The following is a 24,815-nucleotide window of genomic DNA, read 5'->3' on the forward strand; positions in this document are numbered from 1 at the left end:
TGGGTGTCTGAGAAAAAGGACTTTGCTGCAACAGGGTGCAATTCAGTGTTTTTTCTTTGAATTATCTGCTGAGTTAACTGGCCTACTGCTCAGGCTCTGGCCTGTAAGCATGTTTCATAAAGCTGATAGAAATATTCAAAATAGAGAAAATAGGCAATGTTGAGGTCAAAGTAGGGAGTCATAACGTGAATGACTACTAAAACAACCTGCAGCCAAAGCCTTCTGTTCATTTGCTTTTGCTTTTTGGTATTTATTTGTCAAGTATTTGAAGTACCTTGCATACTCAAACGTGCCTAATGTGATGGGAATGCTAGTACAGAACTTCTTGCTTTGTGTTCTGTTTGATATCACCGGCTGGTGGGGGGCTCCGGTACATCTTGTACACCTCTCTTCTCTGTCCTGTGTTGCATGCTAAGGAAGAGCCACCCTGCGTGTTGTTCCTCTCCTTTGCCCGGGCCCTGGGAGACTTCCCTGCTAATGTTCCCCTCCTGTTTTACAGCAGTACTTCCTGGAACAGCCCCCTCTACTAGTCATCAGATGCTACATTAAGGGAGCACTCAGAAGTCTTCCTCCACCACTAAGGGCCCCTGATAAATAACTTATGGGGTAGAGGATTCAAAACATCTCTCCTATTACTAGCCTCAATTCATTTTTTACAGTCCCTCGAGCTCCCCATCTGTCCTGCACTTCAAACGCATCTGAATGCTCTGAGATACTTTGCCTATTCCCTCCTATGGGATCCATGTGAAGGTAGAAAAGGAGGGGAGAAAGTGATGTGAGGGGGGTGGGTGGAAAGAAAAGGAATATGACAGAGCCAGGAGCTTTGAGCAGCAGAATGTGCCGAAAGCATCTCTCCCATCACCTTCCTTTCTAAATATCCTCCACGGAGGGGAAGAAAGAAAGCATTTGAAGGGAAGGGAGAGGAGGGAGGAGGGAGGGAAAGATTTGTGGTTGAAGCGCCATTGTCCGGCTCAGAGCTGCCACTCTCTGTCAAATTATAACACATCCAACAACTCAGCTTTTTTTCATTCGCAATTACAAATTAGTCCATTAGGCTGTCGGCTGCCTGCCCCTCTTCTCTGTGCTGGAAGGGGGGGTGTGTGTGTGTGTGTGTGTGTGTGTGGGTTTGGACCCATAAGGGTGGGCAGATGGGAGGGGACCATCCCTGGGTGGGAGATGGCAGTTTTAAGCTACGTAACGAGACAAACAAGCACACCAACAGTTGTAATTTGATGCAATGTGGACAGTGATTGTCTTGAGGCCGGAGGTAGGCGCGAGAGTGGAACGGGGCTGTGGCGGGTGGGCCTTGAAGTGGTAGTTATGGAATATAAATTGGGGCTGCCATGCTTTCTGAAGGTATAAAAAAATATCCGGGCGCCCATTTCTGCGAGGCCATCACGACAGCGTTTTAGTCAAGCCTATCAGCTTAAATGGATTTTAAATTAGCAGTGAGTGCATGGCTAACAACATATCTCAGCTGAGAGGAGCCCACTTTGCTGTGAGAAGAGCATACATCTGACATGTATGGATTTTGATGAAGTGAAGATGGCTTTAACTGATCCCTTTTATTGAGACCATTATTTCCCCCCCGGCTTTTAAATCATCTCTATTCACATTTCCAGCAAATTCAATTTTAGCTCAAGATCAAAGATGTTCATGAGACTAATTTATATAATGCCTTTTCCCCTAATATATCATGGGTTCTGCCCAACGTGTGCATTTATAAAGACTCAAGGTGGCCCCTCTGTTAGGGAATTCATTACTGAACAAACCCTTGTATCTTCACTTCCCTTGTGGGCCTAAAAGGACCTCTCTTATATTTGTATATTCTGATGCAGATCACTATTCCTGTGATTTGGCCTTCAACTTGGTATTACAATTCACACAACTGTTTCTCCCTTCTGGCTGCTGTTGTAGCCAGTTACTAAATGGCAATGCCCAGATGACTATTTCTGCCTTCAACAGCACCCTGTGGATCGAGGAGGAAAACACAACCACAGTGTCTTGAATTAATAAGGTTGGTCTCATTGTATCACTAGGAGAATAAAGCTATGAAATCATGCAGGAATTACTCTGGTTCGTGGCGGACAATAATGAGCATGCATGGCGGGAACCCCATCTCCCCCCCCACTACTAAGATCGATTTCATCCAGCCTAAAAAAATAAATAAAAAGGACACAAGCAAGTCTTTCAAAGTACAAATACGCAGCGGTTTTTTTGGAGGAGCCAGGCTGAACTTAACAAGCAGGGATCTTACAGATTTAAAGGTACTGCTAAAATTTTATGGAGGCATGTTTGGACGGGGGCCACGGTGAACAGCTTGGCCAGCTGAGCAACATCACAGCGGGACGCCTAATAAGCTCTGCGCAATTTTTCACCCCATATTTTATCAATAAAAAAGCAGTTTAAACAGCCTCCCCCCCGAACCGCAGCCGCTGCACTGCCTGCCATCTGGAGCCCTCTTTCATTTTATAATCCAACTGTCATTAAAATGCTTCTTGGCAGTTTACAGCTCGTTCTCCCTGTGCAGATGTGGAAGCGATCTTCAGACGGGGCCCTCTGATCAAAGTGTTCGCTCCTGTCAGACAGAACACTTACCACCCTCAGGCTACCTTCCAGTCCTATTCGGACTTAATACCCCCCATTATTTATTTATTTCCACACTTCTCTATTTATCAGGTGCACCACACCCTGCAGAGCTTGGGTCAGCTCCAGAAGCTTGCAGCGGGTGCCTTCAGGTTCCAGAAGCAGGCATGGGACCGGGAGGTTGCAGTTTAGAAATGTTGATAAAGGTGGCTGTTAAGCAAAGCATGTGACCTCGATGAATTAACTGGTTCACATTAGCTGAAAGCAGATAAAAAGTAAGAATAACAAGAAAGCCGAGCCACTCAATTTGATACTCCTACACTGTAGTGGGGTTATTTTTGCAACTGAGCTGAATTTTAAGATCCAGGAAAAATAACGCAGATTAATATAAACTTTTAACTGAAAAGCAGTCATTTATTATTTATTTTCAATACCCGGTCCATTACCTTTATATAAAAATACATTTTACTACAAGAAGTCACCTACAAAGTCTGATGAAATGGCACAACTTCCCATCCAGAATGATAGTATTTTGTCAACTAACTGCTACTAACTAAATATCATTGCTATAAGTCACTTACAAGAGATCCATGTGAGTTTTGTAACGTGATAACATGAGTGTTTCTGGCAGCGGACACAAAGGTGATGGCAGTAGGTCACCCCGTTGGCAGTGTCTCTGTATCATATCAAGCTGCCCCATTCATTGTGTGCACACGCATGACTTGCAGGCTGCCCGGCGACCCGCAGCTCCCTCATTGATGTGGCGCGGCGCGCACGGCGTTAATGCGCCGACCGGGTGTTGATTGAGCTCCCCTAAAGCCAGTGACGCATGTTGCCTTTGTTTGGCAGCCGTCCCGGTGTAAGAACTGGGGCCATATTCCGCCTGTCAGTGCCATGTGTTCTCTCTCCTCAGAGCACAGCGGCTGGTGCCACTCAACCACCACCCCCCTACCTCCCACCCCCTGGCTTCTCTGTGGGCACCCCAGGCCTAGCAGGTCCTCACTAATGAAGTCAAATTAATTTAATGGCTGCCCATGCCGCCTGCGTCTGTGGTTCTTGGCAGTGGGACAGTTTTAATGCTGGTCTCTGTCTCTGACTCCAAACCTCATGCATATCCTAGAGCTGCTGTACGTCCTCGGCGTGTCAAGCCGAAGCTGACAAGCATATCAGCTTCGGTCGTGCCAATGTGAACCGCTTGACTCAGAACTGATCTTCTTTGGCCATAAAAAAACAAAAGTGGCAGGGAGAGTTCTACAGTTAACTTCGGAGAGAGACCAGGTGTGTCTACTAATTAAAGCCCACAGAAAAGGCGAAGGGAAAATAAGTGCTAAATGAACATGAGTGACAGCCATCGTTAATACCTGCTTCCCACTGCCCCCAGAGCCTAAAAGTCCCCCTGTTAACTTTTATGGAGCTCCCTTTGATACAATAATTATTTTTTTTTCCCTGTAATCTTTCAAGCCCTGTACCTATTCCCCTGTCTGGCGCAGATCAAAGCAGGCTGGTGTTGTGCATAAGGAACGGCAGAGGCTCGGGTTTCTGGCTAAATTGAAAGCAGCTGGCCCCTATGTGTATGTTTGTGTGTTTGGGCCTGATCTCGGCGTGCTCTCTGGGGTTCTCGGCTTTCCACATCACATACACGTTCGCCCACGGAAAGTTCTCTCCAGAGCCCGAGTGACGTGAGGGCCTACAGGGCTTGAGGTCTGGCAGTCGCCAGCCCATCCACAGGCATCTGTGTTTAGATTGACTTGGAGATGCTCAAGTGGTTAGCAAAAGAAAGACGGAATATGTTTCTCTCAGTGGGTGGGACAGACTCAGGGCTCACTTCCTTTACTGTCCATCATCACCATTATGAGGGCTGCAGATGATCCTTCCCATAAAGGCTGTGAACGTTGGCTTCAGTAGGAAATATTTGGTAAATGGAGACAGAATACAGAGCCTCAAGAAATAACAATGACCAGTGACTTCATGATAAATGTGTGTTTATTTTCCTGATAAAGGTTCTACAAAAAGTATGTCTAGCGTCCTACTACGCTGACTGGCCTCTTTGTCTGAGAAGGGAATTGAGGCTCTCTAAACATTCTTTTCGCAGCCACAGTGGAGCTAAGCTCCATTTACTGATGTATTCCTGGACTAAGGGGAAGCAACGCTTCTTTAGGGAAACATTATCCCCGATGGCACTGATTCCTAATAACAACAGGGAATTCTATATTTATCCCTGATTGCATATGCCATTTGTTGTGGAGGAAAAGCAAGTCTTCTTGCATTAGGAAGTCTTGTGCAGACGAGCCAAGGCTGGGACAGACACGAGTCTTGGTGCGCCAGCTCGAAGCGCACACAAAGTCTGTCTTGCATTTCCAGCCAGAAGAAATGTGTAAGTAATTACAGCCCAACCATGTTTATTGAATAAAAACCCACTTAGACATTATGTTTATGCACGATCAGAAACACTCAAATCTTACATCCACGTACACAAAAACATTTGTGTCTTTTTTATCTTTCCACAGAACATCTGCACCCAATATGGACTCAATTTTACTTTTATTACTCATGTGGAAAAATGTATATAGTGCTTGGGTTGTTATTCAAACACCGGCCACTTGAAAAACAATGAATGCTTTGCCAGAGCACAGTGGACACATACTGACGGCAGAGTCAGTTTAGCTGCCTGTTTAACGGCATTGAGATTATCCCTCCCACGGCTATGGGTTGTGCTTTACTTGCTGTAAGAGTGCATCATTCAAAACATATTACGCATAAAGGGACTTCAGGTTAATTAGGTTGAGCAGGTTTTATGTTTGATGTTATGTTTTTCCAATCTAATTATTATAAAAGGCAGATGACGTTATGCAGACACTAAAAGCTGCGGCCCTCTTAACATTACACAGTAATCTTATTTCACATTCATGTTGGAATTATTGATACATGCTGTTTTAAACAAAACAAATGTGAATGGGATGTGTTAGCCAAACATACTTGTGCAATTCTTTTCCGCTGTTCTAACAATGATCTACAGATATGTATGAGTCAGCCGTAATGTGGCTCCACAGTGAGTGTAATACTTGTGTTTTTTGATATGGCATGTCACGCTTTCGCTATCGCTGTGTCATTGAACTGACGAGATCTCTAGCAGAAAATTGTGCAATCGAGCCTTTGCCCCGCCGTCCTATTAGAGAACCGGGGCTCTCAGGTGGGAAAAATTGTTTTTCTTTTTCAGCGAAACCACCACTAAAAAGGGATCTGGTTGAGGTGGAGGGGAAAAACACATACCTACACATGGTGTTCATCGAGGCAATGAAAAAGTCCCTCAATAACAATGATCACAAGCTGTTGAACGTGGCTGAGTGGTGAAACAGAGCGCTGGTCTTTCCAAAGACAGAGGACAGTGTGCGTGTTATGATTTTAACAGAACAGAAAGACGGCTATTTGTTCTATTAACACTCCCTGCCAACACAAACAGCTTTCCTGAGAGCGGGCGGCAAGTGAAAGAAGATTACAGTCTTGAAGCCATGTTAGGCTTTCACACCTCCCCTGCTCCGAGTGGTTGGCGTGGTTTTTTTCTTGCCTCAACCTTTCTATTTTCATCTGCAGTGCCAACATCAGGGCTAACCTTTAAGAAAGAATGTGGACGAGCCGGGCTATTGGGTGCCACATCAATGACGCCACGGCCATGTTGACTGTCCCCGCGTTGCAGTATGACACGCATTCCTAGTGACAAGCGGTCTTTGCTGATGTCAGTTGACTGTGTCTGCTGGCTGGCCCTGCAGAAGCTTTTTTTTTTCTGTCATCACGCCTTTTCCTCCCAACATGCACTGGGGCTTTGGGTTTCACTGCTGACCGTGCCCTTACACTCACTTCCCTTCAAGCTTGTACACAAACACACATCACATCCTGCTAAGACTAAAGGCGTCCTCCTTCACTTCAGAGACAAATCCAAATGGGCTCCCTGATCACCGCATACGTGTGCACTTAATGCAGAACAGATGTATCTCCAGACAACCACGAAAAGAGAAGAAAAAAACATTATGCTGCAGAGAGCACATGATTCAGAGCTGACCAGATTAGAGAGCATGTTGCAAACCGCTCAATATAAATTAAAGTGAGAAATGTTTCCAGTTTCATTGTAATAGCTTGATGTGATGCATCATGAAATGTCTTTTATTTCTGGCCAATCTAAAAAGCTAGAAGTCATCAACTAAATGGTTTATGACATAACTCTAATATGAACCTTATATCTACCGGAGGCTTTACTGAAATTAGGGGTGGGGGTGGGGGGGAAGAGATGCCTGATCTCTCAAGTTTTCTGTATTGTTTCTCTTTTAGGCTTAGTCACAAAGTGAAAACCGTAGTGAATAGAGGAAGGAACTGAGTAAGAGAAAAAGGAGGGAGAGTAAGGGAGGGAGGGAGAGAGAAAGACAAAAGCAAGACGAGAAAAATGACATCTCCATATTAAGGCCTGTGTTGCCGGTGTCAGTTCTAATTTCACAGTGCCCGTGGGGAGCTGAACGCAACCAGTCAGCTCTGGTCTCATCTCGTTCCTCCTCCATTTTGAATCAGGGCCGGCGAATCCCAAGCTGGGGGGGAAGGAATATTACTGGCAAATTGCTTTTAGATTAAAGGAGGTGGCGAGGCATTCTGCTTTCTCAGCTCTTTCCCAGGTGCACTTAATCTAATTTCATTAAAGAGATGAGGACGGATGATCACTTGTGTCAAAACATTAAGCCGGTCCATTTTCCCCCGTTCGTAAAAAAACGTTAAGGTTGTCAGCGGCCTGGTGGGTGGCCTGTTTGTTATTGAATAAGATGACTCTCGGAGACCAATCGGGATCTTGCAAAGCAGCGGGGGTTGGGGAGGGGTATGTAGGAGGTTGTAACATACCTACATGAATATATATTACTATTGCTTTCCCAAGATGGCGACAGAGGGGAAGAGGAAAATAACTGACAACACAGCTAATGACAGATAGAGAGCAGGCAGTAAATACAAGAGAGATAAATACAACAGTGGCGAGGGGGGGGGGGGTCTAAGAAAAAATAAAGAGGTGAGGGTAGCGGTGGTGTTAACGGATATGTTTGAAATGCCTTCGGTTGCGGGTGCACTGCTAACTTCGTTGCCCCCCCCCACCAATATATCAGCTGGGAGGATACCACTAGCTGACGAGCCATTACTGATAAGCCAGTAGAGACGCTCTGACGCAGTGATATGGCATTCATTCTGCACACAGCAGGAAGATAAGGGGGTGGAGAAGGAATTAATGTGTCAATCAGAGCCTGTGTGCTGCCCGGGCAGATGAGTACAACGGAGCCATGAAAGAGCTCATAGACAGGATGTGGTAATGGTCCTTGGAGACTCCCCCGGAGACAGATACACTTTCTGCTGAGTGACTGCTCGGCAAATAGGACCAAATAGAATTAGCCGACCTGGGTGTCCTCCGCTGTGGCTATGGTGATGAGGCGTTGGCGGCGGTAACGCAACTGACACAAGGCCGCTGTGTTAAGGGCTGCCGAGAATACGAGCTAACGGTTCGCACACAGACGGACAGCTACTGCATTATTTGTACAGGAGAACGAATACAGAGGAAATTGGAGGAGCCAGTGAGGATGGAAAAGTGGAGCCTAATGGAGATAGGATGACACTTCAGGAGAGTGCATGAACTAACGGGGAAGGGATAAATCCCGCTCTATTTCATTCTCTGCCTCTCCAATGAAAGAAAATGACCGTCTTGACTTGGAGTAGCGCAGACATGTCAGAGGGCGACAGGATTGGCTGGCTGGTAGATTACAGGTGAAGCAGGGAGGGGTGGGAACTGGTTTTCAACAGACGTGGTGTTGACGTAACGTGGTGACATTGATTGAGATATGTGTTGAAAATGTGGGAAAAGTCGTAACAAGTTCTCTTGAAACAAAACGAAGCAAGTTAAAACCAACCGATGTAGCCATGGTCCCAGACTGGAAGTGTGTTACCGCAATAAAATAGTATTAAACCAAAAAGAAGAAGCTGTTGAAACTTTTCCTCACAATTATCAAGCAAACCCTAATGAGGATGTAGACTGAATAACACATCTCATTCAAATTGATACCACACATTGTCCTCGTGACATCTTGTCATCACAGATGTCACCGTTACACAAACACAACCATTCATTCAACACTTTTTTTTGTGAAGCACTCAACAGCTAACACATGCTCCGGAGCATGTAAGTGCATTTTAATCAGTCACACAGGAGACATTAAGTGGCTCAAAGTATTTGGATCAAGAATAAAGGAAGAATGACGTCCCCAGTTCCATAGCAAGGCCTCAAACAGACTTGAATCCACTTTAGTCCCTGCATCGCCAAGCGATTTACCCAACATGTGGTTAGCTCCTTTATGAGCATCTGATTAAGCATGGCTATGCCCAATAACAGTAAAGACTGTTAATTCTCCATGAGGAGACCTTAATTATGTGGGTTTTCCCCCCAGGGTGCAGACATAAGGGAGGCAATTCAAGGTCAGGGCTGTTTAAAACGTCCACTGACTACTTCTGATTGTCAAACATCATGTAATCTCGGCCATCAGATGACGGGCCTTCTGAGAAGAAATGCCGGTGATGAGAAAACATCAGCCAGATTGTGATTGCATGTTTCTTCGAGGCTGGGCCAATCTACATAAAGACCCTCCCCCCCCCTCACAGCAGCCTCGCGCTGAACTGGGGGTGACCTGGCAATCTCAGAAGAATTCAAGTCTGACACGTTCTAGGAAACCCATCACTGCTTGCACTCTCGAGTACTGCTTTGCTAAAAGTGAGCTTCACAAGGTGCAGCAATCTAAACTGACTCGTCAGTTTTATTCAAATACAGTGTAACTGATTGCGCCCCGGGGGCACACCTGGAAGCAATATTCTAATTAAGTTAATCTGTAAAATCCTGACAATGTGGGTGTTCAGGTGGCTGGTAATCTGATGTGAAAGGAGTCTTTGTTTTCGTTGGAAAGATACGGGAGGAGCTGGCACCTGTTTCAGCAAAACGTTGCAGAAAATTATCGCTGTCGAGTTATCCTGAGTGCAGGCAATTACAAATGACAGTGTTTGTCTTTCTCCTCATGGAACCCAATTTTTACACCATCACATTTTTTTATAGCTGCTTTTTGTGATGGCCTGTCAAAGTACTCACCCCCCCCCCGCCCAGTCTTCTTCTTTCCTCTGCAATTTGCTACGGATGATTCGCAACTCTCATCAACTTGATTATGATAATATGCGTTTCTGAGAAATGAAAAGGTCAGCGCGGCTGTAGCCTTAATCCAGATGTTCTTTTCTTCTTGCACTCTTGGCAAATACACATACGCACAGTACATCAACGGTGTATTTTCAAAGATTCCATAACAGTGAAACCTGTTTCATGCTGAATTATGCTCTCATTCATTTCCTGTTGGCCACATACGAAAGCTTTTCTTTGTTCAATGCCTCTGCTCCTGAGAATGGAACTCTGGCATCGTCAGAACACTATACAATATCTTAAAGATATTAAGCTTTTAAATAGGGCGTGCGCATATGTTGATGGGTTACTATGTTGGGACTGACGCATGTTCTTATTACTCATTGTAATGAAAGGTTTGGTCTTAGTTAACATAACACAATGTAGTTTAAAAGGAGTTTCAAGGTATGAAATGTGTGTGAAAGTTTGAGATGTGTTACAGACATGTCATGTTAATCCTTAAGTTGCCTTCAAAGGATGGGTTTACATGTGTTTTATTAAAAAACATTAGCTTGATAGAGTTTTATGGTTCTGGTAATGGTTTAATGTACACATGGGCATGTCAGTATTGGTTTAAGATGAGATAGGAAACATGTGTACCCCTCCTTTAAAGGTACCCTGCCACACAGAACCGCTTTTACTTACGTTTTTTGAAATGTGTTGGGTCCATATATATGTGTGTGTGTGTGTGTGTGTGAGTGTGTTCTATGTTGCCGGAGCTCATTCCTATTCCTGAGCTGTGTAAAGGATGCTGATAACCAGGCTCTCATTGAATAGCTGTTAGCCAAGTAGAGTAACATTAATGAGAACTGGCCCAAATGGAGCCCAGTCTTCCTGCAGGCTTTCCATACCACGCTAGAACGGCTTGAAACAAGGTAACCATGGCAACCAAGTTACAGAGTCCATGGGAGAACTTCAGACATTACCACCAAGTCATGAAATACATTTGACAAGGTACCTTTAAGCAACAAGTCAACCCTCCCCGTCAAAAAATGATTTGACACCAAAAGTTAGAACTTTAGAAGTGAGAATGAAAACTAAGAAGTGAGACGAAGGCTTGATGAGACACAAGAAAGCAAGAAAAGGATCTAGGAGTGAGAATCAAGAGTTTCACACATTAAAGCCATGATCACTGAACATCTTTCTTGCCAACGATTATAAGTTTACATTTGCAGTATTGCTCATTCCTGCCGATTAGATTCCCATTAATGGGTTAAGTATCGTGTTTGATGCTTTCACATGCAGTCCAGCGAGTACGTTTCTTAGAGTGTAGTAACTTGTAAATGTGACAGATGTCACAGACGACATTGATTGCATTCAGCAATCGATCTTTTGTGCACCAGTAATGGTCGGCAGGCTGAAATACCACTTCATGCCATACCAATGACAAGTAAAGGCGGAACAGGCGAAGCTGCAGTTTGGCTCTTGACAGTGGACTGTGTAGTAACTGGAATACAATTCAACAATCAGAATGCTGAAAGCTTGGCAGCACTGTCTAATAGTCCACTATGTCTTGAACTGTCTCCAAGTCCACATAAACTGGCTCACATCGCTGGTGCCAAACGCCAAATATGGAGCCTTTTTCTAAAGAGACAGCGGCTGACAGCTAACCAGCAGCATAGCAACACTGAGTTCCTATAAAACCGCCTCAGCAAGGCTTGTTTTCTTTCTCTTCTCTTTCTGATAGGAGTGTCGTTTTGCACCGTAGTATCAAACTTTTATATATTAAATGTCAAAACGTGTGACACCACATAGAACTGTTCCAAGTCTCGAGTAACTGGTAGAGCAGGAAGGAAAACAAAACCCTGAAAAGGAAACAGTCAGAGCTTCCCTCCTATTTTACTTCCCTCTCTGCCCCCCCACAGTGATTCTAGGGAGCCGTATGGAGACTGACAGGTCTGCTACGTCTCTCTGTCGTGTCAACTAGCTAGCGCCCTCGGTTCCTTCTTGCTTCAATGAAGAGATAAAAGCCTATTGACTTGCCAGGCTACAGTTAATGCAAATTGGGCCTACTATCAATGTATTATTTATAGGGAGAGCAGCAGACATTTCCACAGAACTGGGAGCTAAGCTTACAGGAGATTAGGCATGCTATCTCATTCATTTACCAGGGAGTAATTGCTAAACTGTGGAGGAATTAGAATGCGTGAGGTTCCCCAAAGGCGTTTCATCTTGTAACCAGGTGGCTGCCATCAGACAACCCCCTCCCAGGCTGGATAAACAAAATACACAGAAGTGAAACTGATAGACTACATCTGTCAAATTGTCAAATGGTTAAAACTTGATGACATCGCTGCCAAAATAATATGCAATTATTTTCAGGCACACCAAGTTGCTGATAATGTGGGCCCCAGCCTTGGCTCTCCATGATTACATTTGAGACTTTTAAAAAGGAAAATGAAGATTAAATTCACATTTAGCCACTCTGAGTACTAAACGTTTAAAGCAATGGTAACCTCAAAGACTCACTGTCTCATTAGAGGATTCACAATTACTCCACACAAGCCAAAATGTGAAAGCAAGCAGCTTTCATTTATGGATGTCATCTTTGATTATGTTAAGGAACAGAGACACCTTTGTTTACCTCTTAACAATTCTTACTGTTTCCAAATTCTTTCCAATATTTGCAAGAAAAAAACGCTAATTCATTTGTGCATTGCACATAAGTTGTTGTTGTCAAATGTTGAAGTAAAAATGATTATGTACACAGCACAAAGTGGAGCTATGATATCACTATCTACTTTATTAAAGAATACCAAAGCGTACTGTACAGTAGGTAGCATAAACTATGATCTACGCTAAAAGGCATATTTAGGATATTCATAACAGGAAACTAACATGAAGAAATCTGCTTCTTCCTATCCTGCATCTTTATTCGTCTTTGTCTTGCTCTGCAAGATGCAAATGATCAACAGTGTTGGGCCTGGCAGAGTGTCTTTTACCCCTCATCTTCTCTTGCCAACAACACACTTTGACTGGTTCCCTTCTTTAGCTGAGAGCTCAAATTTGTTATTCACAACTCTAAGCCACTTCATGTGGCGGGTGAATAAACAGGAAAAAGCAGTCTTACCTTGTCGTCAATGTCACTCTCGCTGTCACACTGTAACAGAAAGGAGACAGACACAGGAAATATAAGGAATTATTCATTCGGCTCCCCCCCAGTAGCCCATAATCAGTGCAGATGTTATTTTTGTGTGCAACCTCTTATTCACTGACAGCTTTCAGTGCAGACGGCAGAGGATGAAGAGGGAAAGGAGAGTGCGGTAGTCTCAGAGAGTTTTTCATGTTTCAACAGCAGCACAGCTTCACAGAAAGCCATTCTGGTGTTTTTGTTGCAAATTCAATGCTGTAAATTTACAAAAGATGAAAAGCGAATAATACACTGGGTTCTATTATGAAGGGCCTGTTCAATGACTTTGCATTCAGCTGCATCTAGTTTAGCCCTAATTTAGCCTTTTAAGAGTGCTTTAATATATAGTAGATAGTATCTGAAGGACACAGAGAGCTTAGGATCCCTGGATATTCAAATATATTGCCTATTAAGTGTGGTATTTCAAACCTAATTAGTGTCACACCAGTCTTTAATTGTTATGTCAGACGTCCACAGGGATAAAGGAACTAAATAACAAGAGGGGTTGTACTCTGAAATATGCCTGTTCTAGTACGGCCAAAGGCCAAATCACCTTCTTTTCAGCCCAAAAGTGAAATGGGTTTTTCTTCAACGCTTCATTCAAATTCAAAGTGATCAGGCTCAAATATCTTGAGAAGAGGTGCAGCCTTCAAAACAACAAGAACAAGGGAAAAAAGCTCCTTGTTACTGATAACAGATGAGGAGAATGCTGCAGACACCAAGTGCCACAGCCTTTCATTCGGGACATGTTCCCAGGCAGAAACATCTTTTGAGTAAAACATAATTAAATTCTAATATTGAGAATTGTAAGCAAGAAGAACGTATTATAAGAAAATAATCATGCCTGCTTGATGTTTTGTTCCTTATATATATATATATATATATATATATATATATATATATATATATATATATATATATATCCACACCCACACACACACAAATGGCCCCGTCTGTTGTAATACTGTAACATGGTCCTTGCTTTCGTTTCTCACATTTATTTGTCGCTAAATGCTCTTGGCCGGTAACTCTCTCCCCCAAGACCGTAGACAGTGAAGTTGTGGAAACAAGAGCGGTCGCGCTGCAGGCCAGGCCCACTGGACCTCACAGCCGGATGCATGTGGAGCAGAGCCACATAGAGAGGGAGAGGGCCCCCACTGAAAAAAACGCCTTCAATCTGTCAATTAAGTCCCTGTGGCAACATATTTAAGTGGAGCCTCTTTATTTTGTTTGACTCCCTTTCAGAGCCGGGCACAATGAGGAGGGAGCTGGGTCAATGGAAGCACAGCGGCCCTTTGTTGAGAGTGCGGTGGGTCCAAATGTATAATTAAGTAACGAGAGTAATCAGGGCAAGGGCTCAGTGGCCAAGATCTCTCAGGAGAGGAAAGTGGAAAGGGGGGGGGTGGTTCTCCCATGCCCCGTGATTTATCTCTGCAAAGACAAAGGACACAGCAGGAGTCCTTGCTGGCAGAAAGCTTTAAGTGAAAAACACTGTGGCTCAACCCCTTGGGAGGGTTCATTGTTGTGTTCGCATCTCTATCTGCAGAGTAACAACGTCAAGAAATGCCCGAGCTCCTGTTGTTCACGCTGAAGCATTCCTACACAACATATAGAGCAAGAACGTGCACCTGTTGGAGGATAAATACAGTAAAATGATACTTGTGAAAGCAAAGAAACGGTGCCTCACAATAACGACCAAATTGACCCTGAGAAAATACAAGAATGGCCTGACAATTGCATTGTGCTTTTGCAAATATGGTTAAAAGGAGGGTTATATAAATCAGAGAAAATAGAATAAATGCAATACAAAAATATGCTAATGTCTTTCTTTGTTACATATTCATAAAACTATCTTGATAATTTGCTCAAAAAAATAGGTTATGACCACTTTGAATAAAATGAGAAAACTTCCCACACATACTGGGAATTGAAAATGTTAAATATTGGGCCACATTTCTATGTCCTCTTTTCTCTTGGGGAATGTTTGCAAACCCTAATTTCTGGGCTTCTGCTTGTCTAAAGACCTTCATTATTACAGAGTGCAGGGCAGTGCGAAGAGAAAGTGGCTTAGGCGTCTTGTCAATCAATTCACCATTCAGACTCTGGATTCTGGACAGATTAATTGTCAGCCATTTCTATACTGCTTGTTAGGGGCACATCACAACCTATAATAACCGCCTAGTTGCTCGCAGGATTCGCATTCTAAACAATGTTTCCCTCCATCTTGCTCCATTTACAAATTACAATAAAAAGGAAAAATTGATGCCAATCTCCAACTTGGCCCTACCCCCAGGACACCGGTGTATTCTTCGCATGCAGCTGAACAGATGACTTCCACCTCACAGCGGTGTTCTTCTCTAACACCGGGGACGAGTTTAAACCCTAGGTGATGGGAGATGAAAAACTGGCTGGGTCTATTCGCTGGGTGCATGCTCGGCCTTGTTGTTGCACCAGTAGCCATGACACTAGAGATGAGGCCTCAGAAGGCTGGAGCTGGCGAGGAGGAAAAATAATATCAAAAGGAGCACAGCATGGTGCTTATCCTTTTACAAGAAGCATGCGCTGCAGCAGAGCGTAAAGAGGACTACACTAGCTAGGGCTCAGACTGAGAGAGACACAAGCACAGCAGGAGACAGAGAAGCAGGTGGAAAGGGGGAGCAAAACAACAGTAAGAACAGGCAGGGGGGTGATGCTATAGAGATGAGGGGATGGACAGATTGAGGTAATATTAGAGCAGTTTTTGTCAGTATTTCATGTAATTGCCCTGTTGGGCTATTACACTCGGTCGAGTCAAAGAAAACAATACAATAGACCTATGAAAGTAAAAGATTGGCTCCTGTTTGTGAGTGCGTGGGTTGGAGAAGAGGACCACGTCATTCAGCTCCCTATTTTTAATATCTACACTGCGTACAATATTTTTAGAAAGCCTATACAAGAAAACCAAATGGTGAAAATAAAAAGCCACAACCCCAAACTGAAAACTCCCATAACAGCACGTCTGGTGGTCAGAGGGGACATTGTTAAAAACGGAGAGATATGCAGCTCACTAAGCTGCCTGACAGGAGCCAAGCCCCTGGTGGTTTGTGTCTCTCATAGATGTTCACAAACCTCAGAAACAAAAAAATAAAAAATAAAACCAACTGGCTTGCTCTTCAGAGGTACGGTGCAAGCAGCAACATCTGCACCTGGCAGCCGCCTGCTACGAAGGGTAACAAGGGACTTCAGCTCCAGCGCATAGCTCATCCACAGCCCTCCCTCCCAGCATCCCACCTTCTCTCCAACCCTCCCTCCCCTCAGCCAGCACATCACACGGATGCGTTTGACATTTACACAGCTTTCAACACTTCAGAGACAGGAGATTTATTCCGCCAGCAGCCCTGAATGGAGCCAGGCCTCGACCTGGGCTGGCCCCCAGGACAACCGTGTAGCTGAGCCCTAAAATGAGGCAGGGCTGAGGAAAGAGGAGCAAGTGGGGAAGAACAGCAAGAGAGGGAGGAAGGGAGGGATGGATGTCTCGATTTTCCTGGACATTTTCTCTGGCAGATTCCGATAGACGTGCAGGGGGAAGACAATAAGCGTTGTGCATCCCGGAGCACATTAAATCGACTGGCCAAATTAATCACACAGTTCTACTTGTCACACTCGGAGGACAGTCTGCCATGATTTCTGCCTCAGAGATAGAGAGAGGAACAGAGGAGGAAGTTGCCTGGCGAAGCTAATGTTGGCATGGCGTCAAAGACTGTCTGCCTGAATACTGATCGCAACCCTGTACTTGCTGCAAGAAATCCAGAAAAAACAATAGGCAAAACAAGTTGACTGAGCTGCCGGCATTTAACTGTCACTGTCGGTTCCTACTCAAAAAGAGTAAAATAATAAATATAATGCATGAAGAGAAAAGATAAGAGCATAGTGTCTGTGCTTGGACATTATAATTTTAAATCTTGACATGTCGCCACCAGCCTGTGTTGTGAGTATGTTAGATAACATACAAACAACTGCCTTCAACACGTTTCAATGTGTTCTCCAAAACAATGATGCAATGACTTTAACACTGAATTGATCAGTTCGGGATGTGGCTACATCTTGATTCCTAAACATATTTACATTTGGTTTAAACCTAAATTAAAATCTTGATAAGTGAGAAGAAGAAATTAATGTTTTGCTGATAAGGCAAGACAAATTGATGCAGCATTTGAAAATGAAAGAAGGGCCACACAGACTGTGATTGAACAGGGAGACAGCAGCAGCTGTTAGACGCTTGTTGGTGACAATGCAAATGTAGACATCTTGATGCTGACAAGAGAAGGGCTTCAATTTAGAAGACATCTCCCTGGGGACTTTCACTGAGATACTCCTGATTGTATGGGAGAATGTACTGACAAACCCAGATCTCCTAGAGCGAGAGCACACTGAGGGGGTAATGGTCCATTTAGATAGTCGAGGACCAAAGCAGTGTCGGATACTGGTGGAACAACACCAATTTCCTCCCGCAATTTCCCTCCTGCGGATGCTGGGATGAGGTGTGGGGATGTAGGCGCCGTGGCCCCTCTGATGGGGCGTGAAAACAGAGCCTCGGGTCCACTGGGGGACCTCCTGCCAGGCCTAAAGCATCAGCGGGATATCTGAAGGTCTCTTTGGCCTCATGGCGAAGGGTGAAGGCCTTACTTGAACTCAACTTTCATATTATTTTAACAAGATGTTTTGGTGCATGCTCTTATGTTGTGTGTGTTTGTGTATAATGACATCAGAATAGTCATAAAAGAAAGAACTATGACTCAGATAAGGTTAAAGTTACATGGCTACAGTGCATCTTATTTTAAAAACTGCTTGTGGATCCTGAGCAGTGTATTGATATTGTGCTTTAAAAGGCCTACTAGCACCACTGCATTTAACTCAACCATAGATAAAGAAGATCTAGTGATTGCTCTTGACCCGACAAGCTGTATCTGAAAGCACCACCTAGCAAAGTGATTTGATCACAGGATCAAATCTATACAGCCATTTGACCCCTAACCCCCCAGCAGGCAGCATGGGAAGTCAGCTGATTACCCTGGGTCAGCCTAGGAGCTCTGGATTAGGAAAGTATTGATCCTAGTGAAGATGAAGGCTCCAGAGGGAATGAGATTGGGAGAAAAAACTGCCGGCTAGAAATAATATCGACCAGCAGAAGAAGCCAAGACAGGCTCTCACGTAAAACCATATTTGAGCTCGGGACCTTGGAGTTGGCTGCGCAAACAGAGAGACGGCTCCAGCAAAAGCTCCTTTCACAGAGGCCCATTGAAAGAGGACAGAGGGAGAATGAGAGTGGAAGGGGATTGAAGAAGACAAGCTCAGAGAAATGCTCTTTGCATTAGCCAGACACACACAGAGGCCTCTGGTTCAGAGCTCACACACTTAAGGGAAGAATCAGCGGGGGCCATGTAAATCAAGCCGGGGTGAGGAAAGATATGGTCCTGACCGGGGCCAAACTCAGCAGACTTTAACATTACCCAGAGTCCATGTAAACAGCACGGAGACCTGGAAGCTCTCCGTTTCACTTCCATGCAAAGTAGGTGGTGAGGCCGGGGAGGAGGAGGGGGAGGGGTGCACGGACAGATTGATGGTGATAGAGGTGGCGGTAAACTTGAAGAGCTGTCCCCTTTCTTGACGAAATTAAAAGACGGCCTTGTCCTTTCCAACAAGAAATCGCTCAACCTTTGCTTTCAGCACTCGCTGGGGGAGCGACAGAGCCGACTGGGCTGCAGGAGTGATCCTTGGAGTAGTTGGAGAGGGGGGAACAGACAGTAATGGCAGATGTATGAGGGTACAGGGAGCATTTCTTCAGCTCAGAGAGAGAGAAGAAAACTGCCAGAAACCTGAAGGGACAGGGAGTACACAACTGTGTTATGAATATAGTCGTGGCAGAAAAATGGGGACGTAGCTACGAGAGAATGAGAAAAAAAACCAACCACACTGATTTATGATTTTTCTTCTCACCTCGTCTTTCATAAGGTTTCCTTCGGCTCCTTCTTGTCTCTGCTGACCGTGTGGCTGTAACTAGCTCGCTATCTTGCCATCAGAGGTGAACCCACACATACCCCTCAGCACCTCCCAGTGTTTTGACGCGGCCCCAGGCCCGGTGCTGCTGAGCTGCAGCGGCAGACACAGGGCATTGGAAATTTAAGTCGGGGCGTAGGAGAAATTAGGCGGGGAGGCAAGGAAATGGGATGTTGACTTGAACTGGCCCCAGGGGCAGCTGAGAGTCTCCCTGTGCAGCTCCGCTGGCTGGCTGACAGTTTGATGGAGCGAGTGGAGGCTTCCCCGCGGCCCGAGCTGCCGTCTCTAACACTGATGTAGCTCAGTGAGGAACAGATTGAGCCTCCAGGCATCGCTCTGTAATGCTATTCCCCCCCTCTCTGGCGCTTTCTCACTCTCTGTACTGCTTCTACTATCTCTTTCTCTCTCTCACTAATCCTGTCAAGCCAACACACAAAAACGTGTACACACACATGCATGCATATACTATCGCACAAAATCACTTACTGTATGCACACACAAAGACACTTAGATACACAGAAATAAGAGCAACACCCACAGAGAGCTTGGCTCCCTCCTTCCTTCTCCCCCCTATGACAGTAATGTGATGAGCACTACAGATGCTGTTTACTGAGCTCTGGCCGGCGCACAGGGGGAACGGGGGGAGGGAGGGGGGGGGGATGGAGGAAGAGGCAGAAGGAGGTAGAGTTAGGGGGCTGGCTGGCCACCATAATGAAAAGAATCTGGCGGCAGCCTACTGTGTGCTGGTCATGAGAAGCATGTGCCGCCGGGGGGCTCTACTGCTAATTTCAGGGGGCAGCCAAGCGTTTCACGCTAGACTTGTCATCGGGCCAGAGGGGGCATTCATACTGGGTGACAGCAATTGGGAAAGGGCGGGCAGGGGGTATGGGGAGGGGGAGCAAAGAGAGAGGGAGAAAGCTTCAGCTCCCTTCCCCCGCCTTGTACCTCCTGTCCCCCCTCTGCAATGATCAAACGTTATTGTAGGCAGGGTGCAGAATTACAAATGAGCGTCCTGTGGCAACGGCTGCAACTGGATGAAACTGCTCTGCCCGCTCTGCTGTCAGGTCAGGTGGCCACGAGGTGCACACCTCATCCTCCAGCCCCTGCTGTCCAAACAGGATTCTATACTTGCATCTTCCTAGTTAACATGACAATAATTATCTGTTACAAAAGCACACGGTTTATAAGCCCACACATTCAGAAACAGAGGTACTGCATGTGTGTCCGGCTGTGACCCAAGCTTAGGGTGGGCGATATGGATACAATCTTAATCTCATTTAATCACTGTAATTTCCATTTTATATTACAATATATACATATTATACTATATTATGATAAACTATATTTACTTAAATCAATTTATGGATAACACAACCAGGCGAGAGAATCCATTAAATTAAATCCAGGACAAATCGTGGTACATCCTCTGCCTGCTCGCTGATTTGCAACATTGCCCCCCAATAATCTTATTCACCCACAAACAAAGGGATGGAGAGCTCAGTATAAACACAATGACAATCTCTGATCGTCTTATGGTGCATATCATCATACCGCCTAGCCCTCGCCCCGCCATGTCCTTGGTTTCTAGCAGCTCCCTCCATCTTCAAAGGACAGGCAGTCTGTTAAAGGGGAAATGACTGACGGGCACATCTTTAATCAGTGCCATCGACAGGCCCGAGGATTTGGTGCGCACTTGGGGTTTATCTCTCAACGCAGCTAGATAAAATGAGCAGGAAGTCATTAAAAGAGTTGGGAGAGACAAGAGAATAAACCGAAACATACTGAAAAGACAACCTGTCAGCCCGGCCCCTACATCCTGAGAGAGAGTGAGGGAGGTGGAAAGATGCAGGAGCTACCAATCAGTTGATGCTAACAGCTGGCAGTCTCCCCCTTGAAGAAAGAAGCGGCTGGCTCTAGTCTGGCAGCCAGGAGAGGCAAGCAGGGGACAAGCAGGGATGAAAGGAGCGTGAGAGATGGAGTCAGTGATGAAAGGTGGGTGGTTGATGGTAGATGAGTGGATGTGGGATGGGATGGGGGGATTTACCAGCTTGTGAAGGAGAAACTTCTGTTCATTGCCTCCGACTCTAGCAGTCGCTTGAGAGACATAGGAAGGGATGGGAAACAGAGAAGGAGAGCGACAGAGAGCGATGTAGAGGAGAGAGAGAAGGAGAGAGTAAGGGAGGAGGCAGCCACAGTGCACATCTTCAGGCTGTGAATAATTTAGAGGAGCACTGGGGAGAGGAGACGAAGATGAACAAAAAACACTGGCAGCGTTTGACCTAGAGCTGCCGCTACATCAGCGCACATCACAGAGCGGAGAGCTCTCTCTCGCTCCTTCTCTCACTCTTCCTCCTTCTCTCTTTTGCTCTTCATCTGCCTCCCTCTGTGTCAGGGAGGAAACAGCTGTACGCTCTTCTTGTTTCACCTCACATTCTATGAAACTCAACAGAATGGCTGACAACTTGGTTTCGTAAGGATCTGTGTTCCTCCCTCCCCGCCCTGGGCACGTCAAAAGAGTCGGAAGAGCAGCGCGCAAAACGGAGGCGTCTACATGCAGACTATACGGGGCCACGCGGGTCCCATGCATGTGCATGACACCTTCACCAGAGGCTCAGGGTGCCATCAAATCATGGGAGATCAAAGCATTGACTTCAAAGAGTTCAAACTTGATTTGAGCCACCTCGCGCCATGACTTCTGTAATTATTATTGCCAGCTTTAACACTCCGCTAGTGTTGAAACAATTAGTTTTGATTATTGAGGAATATTTATCAAGCACAATGTCTTCTATTTCCTTCTAGCCTGCAAGGATGGGCTGCTTTTCTTTTTCGTTATATTCAATTCAATTCCATGTTATTTATAATATGAATTCATAACAAGAGTTTTCTCAAGACACTTCACAGATAGAGGAGGTCTAGACCACACGCTGTAATTTACAAGGATCCAACAGTTCCAGTAATTCCCTAGTATACTGTATCTTAGTTAATTGAACATCTTATAGGTTTTGGGCAGTTGGTTGGCCAAAAAACTGCAATTCAGAAACGGGGTGGACATTTTTTTCCAATAATTCGAAGACAATCAACAGATTATTTGGCGATGAAAATAACCATCCGCTGCATGTAGTTGGTAGCTAAATTATTTTTGAAGAAGAGTTAGCCAAATATAAAACCCAATTTATATATTATTACATGTTTTTTTAATTTAAAACTTAAGTGACATTTTTAGTCTTGCACAGTGCCCACATAGACACAGTCTGTGTCAAAAAACATGATGCCATGTGAGGGGGAACGGTACTGTGAGCAACCAAGCAGTAGAAACTGTGGACAGCAGCAGTAAATAACAGCTGCCCTGTGATTAGGCACACATGGGGTTAAACAGAGCTCGTTCAGGTACCATGAATCACCTCACCTGCTGAAGTGAGTGTGTGTAAGTGAGTGTGTGTGAGTGTGTGTGTGTGTGTGTGTGTGTGTGTGTGTGTGTGATGAAAGGACCACTGGGCATCTGTGGTGGGAGTGACAGTTGGGCGGACAGAGGGCGGTCTGATCAACCGAGAAGGGAGGGGCCATTTATTACTGTAATTAAGGAACCGTGGGAGTAGAGGAGCAGAGATTTTGAATGCACACTGATACGCACATGGAATAGTCTCTTTATTTGGTAGGACTGATTGTGTGAGGGGAGCGGATAAATAGTAAAAACACAAGGACTAAAGACGGCAAACATGAGGTACCTCCCTTCTCTCTCTTTATTTTCTCGCCCCTTCCCCCACCGCCCCTCCCTCCTTCACTCCAACACCCTCTCCCACTGTCTTCTGCTCGGTCGGCGTGGCTGATATTAATGGGACGTCCCTTGTTTGTAAATGTGCCAAGTTGTGTGCACCGCTGCAGGCTGTCTATTATAGCAGGCCTCTGGGGCAGCGTTTCCATATGGCGTCACATATGGCACTCAGCAGCATCAATTAATGTTGTTATAATACTGATTTTTATGAGGTAGGGTTTTACTCCTTTCCTCTCTTCTCTACCCCTCCACCCCTTTCCCTTTTTTCCCTCCCACCCATTGACGTTGATCCTTCGATTCCTCAAACCTTCGACAGCCTGGCTTCAGAACATTAGAGGATCCGCGAGGTTTTCAGGGACAAATTCCGAAAGCTCCTACCAGCTCTACTGAACGCTGCTCAAAGACCTTAAACATTACTTTGTTCCCGCTATACAGCAGTAGAGACGTAACACCACTGCCAATGTGAGACTTCGATCAATGAAATATGAAAGAACGTGAAAGAAGTAAAGACAGCAATTACACAGACTGAAAACCACGTTAGATAATATTACATGTGCGCAACCAAACAACGCATTTTACAGCGCTTTTTAGTAGTAGTTTTGGTCACATTAGACCAGCAACAGGGCATATTAGTGTGTTAAATTAGGCCTGTGTTTATGCACAAAGCAATAGGCAGATGGATGTAAGAACAGAATCTGACGGGTCTTTTTGTTCCCTGGTGCCTTTGGTGGTGGATCTGACAGGAAGGGAACAAGAGCGTAGCAAAAAGCCCCGCTTAAAAAGCTCCCAGCCACACCAGCCTTGTCAGCGACGCCACAATTAGAGACTAGATCACTGGCGCTTCCCAGCGAGAAACATCTCACCACCACTCCTCAATGGAACTCTTTCGTTTGAGGAACACACTCAAAGCTGGGTTTTAAAACGTTTCGGATGGCTAATCACTCTCAGGATGAAAGGCCCTGGCGTGCTCGTTTGTCTCAGCGCGGGGAGCTTCCCTTGCCGTTTCTCTGTCTCTGATTCTGATTGTTTTTGTTCGCTCCTTTTTCAGCAGGCAGGCGAGGCAGGCGAGCTGGCAGGCAGCGCTGTTTGAAGGTGCAGTCAGACCCGAGTGCAGGCCTGATGCTTTGTAGTGATATTTCCAGCAGCACAATCTCATTACTTTTTGACGTGGGGGATGCGTGCAGGGGCGGATTGTCATTTCACGCTGTCAAAAGTTCCGTGAGGGAACGAAGATGGGAATGGAACTTCAATGACCTGCATGCCTCTGGCTCATCAAGACTGAATATATTAAACAAGACAAAAAACACAGATGAAATCCAATGAACCAGAGCCTTGAAGATGCTGGTTAGTTAAGATACTTAATGTCCAGTCCCCAGGGGTACTGAAGGAATCATTCCTTATCTGGAATCTTTGTAATTGGATCTATGTCCCAGCCTCCTGTACCTGTCACTATTAATGCCCTGAACCTAATTAACCAATAGTGCATACACAGGCATGTGTGCATTAGTAGCGAAGACAAACAGGTCTTTGTGTCTTGAGAGGAAAAGTCCTGAGGGCAGCATCTCACACCTCTCAAACATGGTGAGAGCTTCTGGACGTTTTCACATGGGACAATCATTGGCAGCTCCCCCCTTAAAAACAAACTGTGTGTGTGTGTGTGTTGTGTGTGGAGGGGGGTCCTTCGAAGTTGATTTCACACAGAGTTCTTTCAATGCAGAGAAAAACGTTGCTCTGTTTAAGAAGCTGCCAGGCACTGATTAAAGCGCCTGGTTACTATGTGAACCCCAGCCTGTTGCTGGGGTGACTGTCCCAAAGTGCTTCCTGGGTAATTTTCGAGGTCACTGGTTTATGCACGCCTATGTGGTGCAGATGGGCCCACCCTCATTCAAGGCCCAGCAGGAACTCTTTCATTAGCCCCAGTGAATAGCCTCATTCATCCCCTTCACCTCAATTGGTTACGCTGCGTCACCGCAGAGGGCCCGGCACAAAGTTTTCTCTCTTTCCACTCCATGATCTTCCACGCACCACCCACCTTAGTCACGCTTCACTTCAGGAGCATG

At 45.3% G+C, this 24,815-nt stretch overlaps 1 protein-coding gene across 13 annotated transcripts in view; it reads right to left on the bottom strand.

Annotated features, from left to right (window-relative positions):
- Positions 1 to 24,815, bottom strand: part of fbrsl1 (fibrosin-like 1) — a 294,241-nt gene that overhangs the window by 78,825 nt on the left and 190,601 nt on the right. For 10 of the 13 annotated variants that reach the window (XM_034870770.1, XM_034870778.1, XM_034870772.1 and 7 more), the window contains one exon: positions 12,888 to 12,917. The exons of the other annotated variants lie outside the window; for them this stretch is intronic. In XM_034870770.1, coding sequence (XP_034726661.1) covers positions 12,888 to 12,917 — 30 coding nt within the window. The remainder of the gene's footprint in view (positions 1 to 12,887; positions 12,918 to 24,815) is intronic. 13 annotated transcript variants of the gene reach the window in all.

The sequence above is a fragment of the Etheostoma cragini genome, chromosome 5 (genome assembly GCF_013103735.1).
Source record: "Etheostoma cragini isolate CJK2018 chromosome 5, CSU_Ecrag_1.0, whole genome shotgun sequence".
Lineage (NCBI taxonomy): Eukaryota > Metazoa > Chordata > Actinopteri > Perciformes > Percidae > Etheostoma > Etheostoma cragini.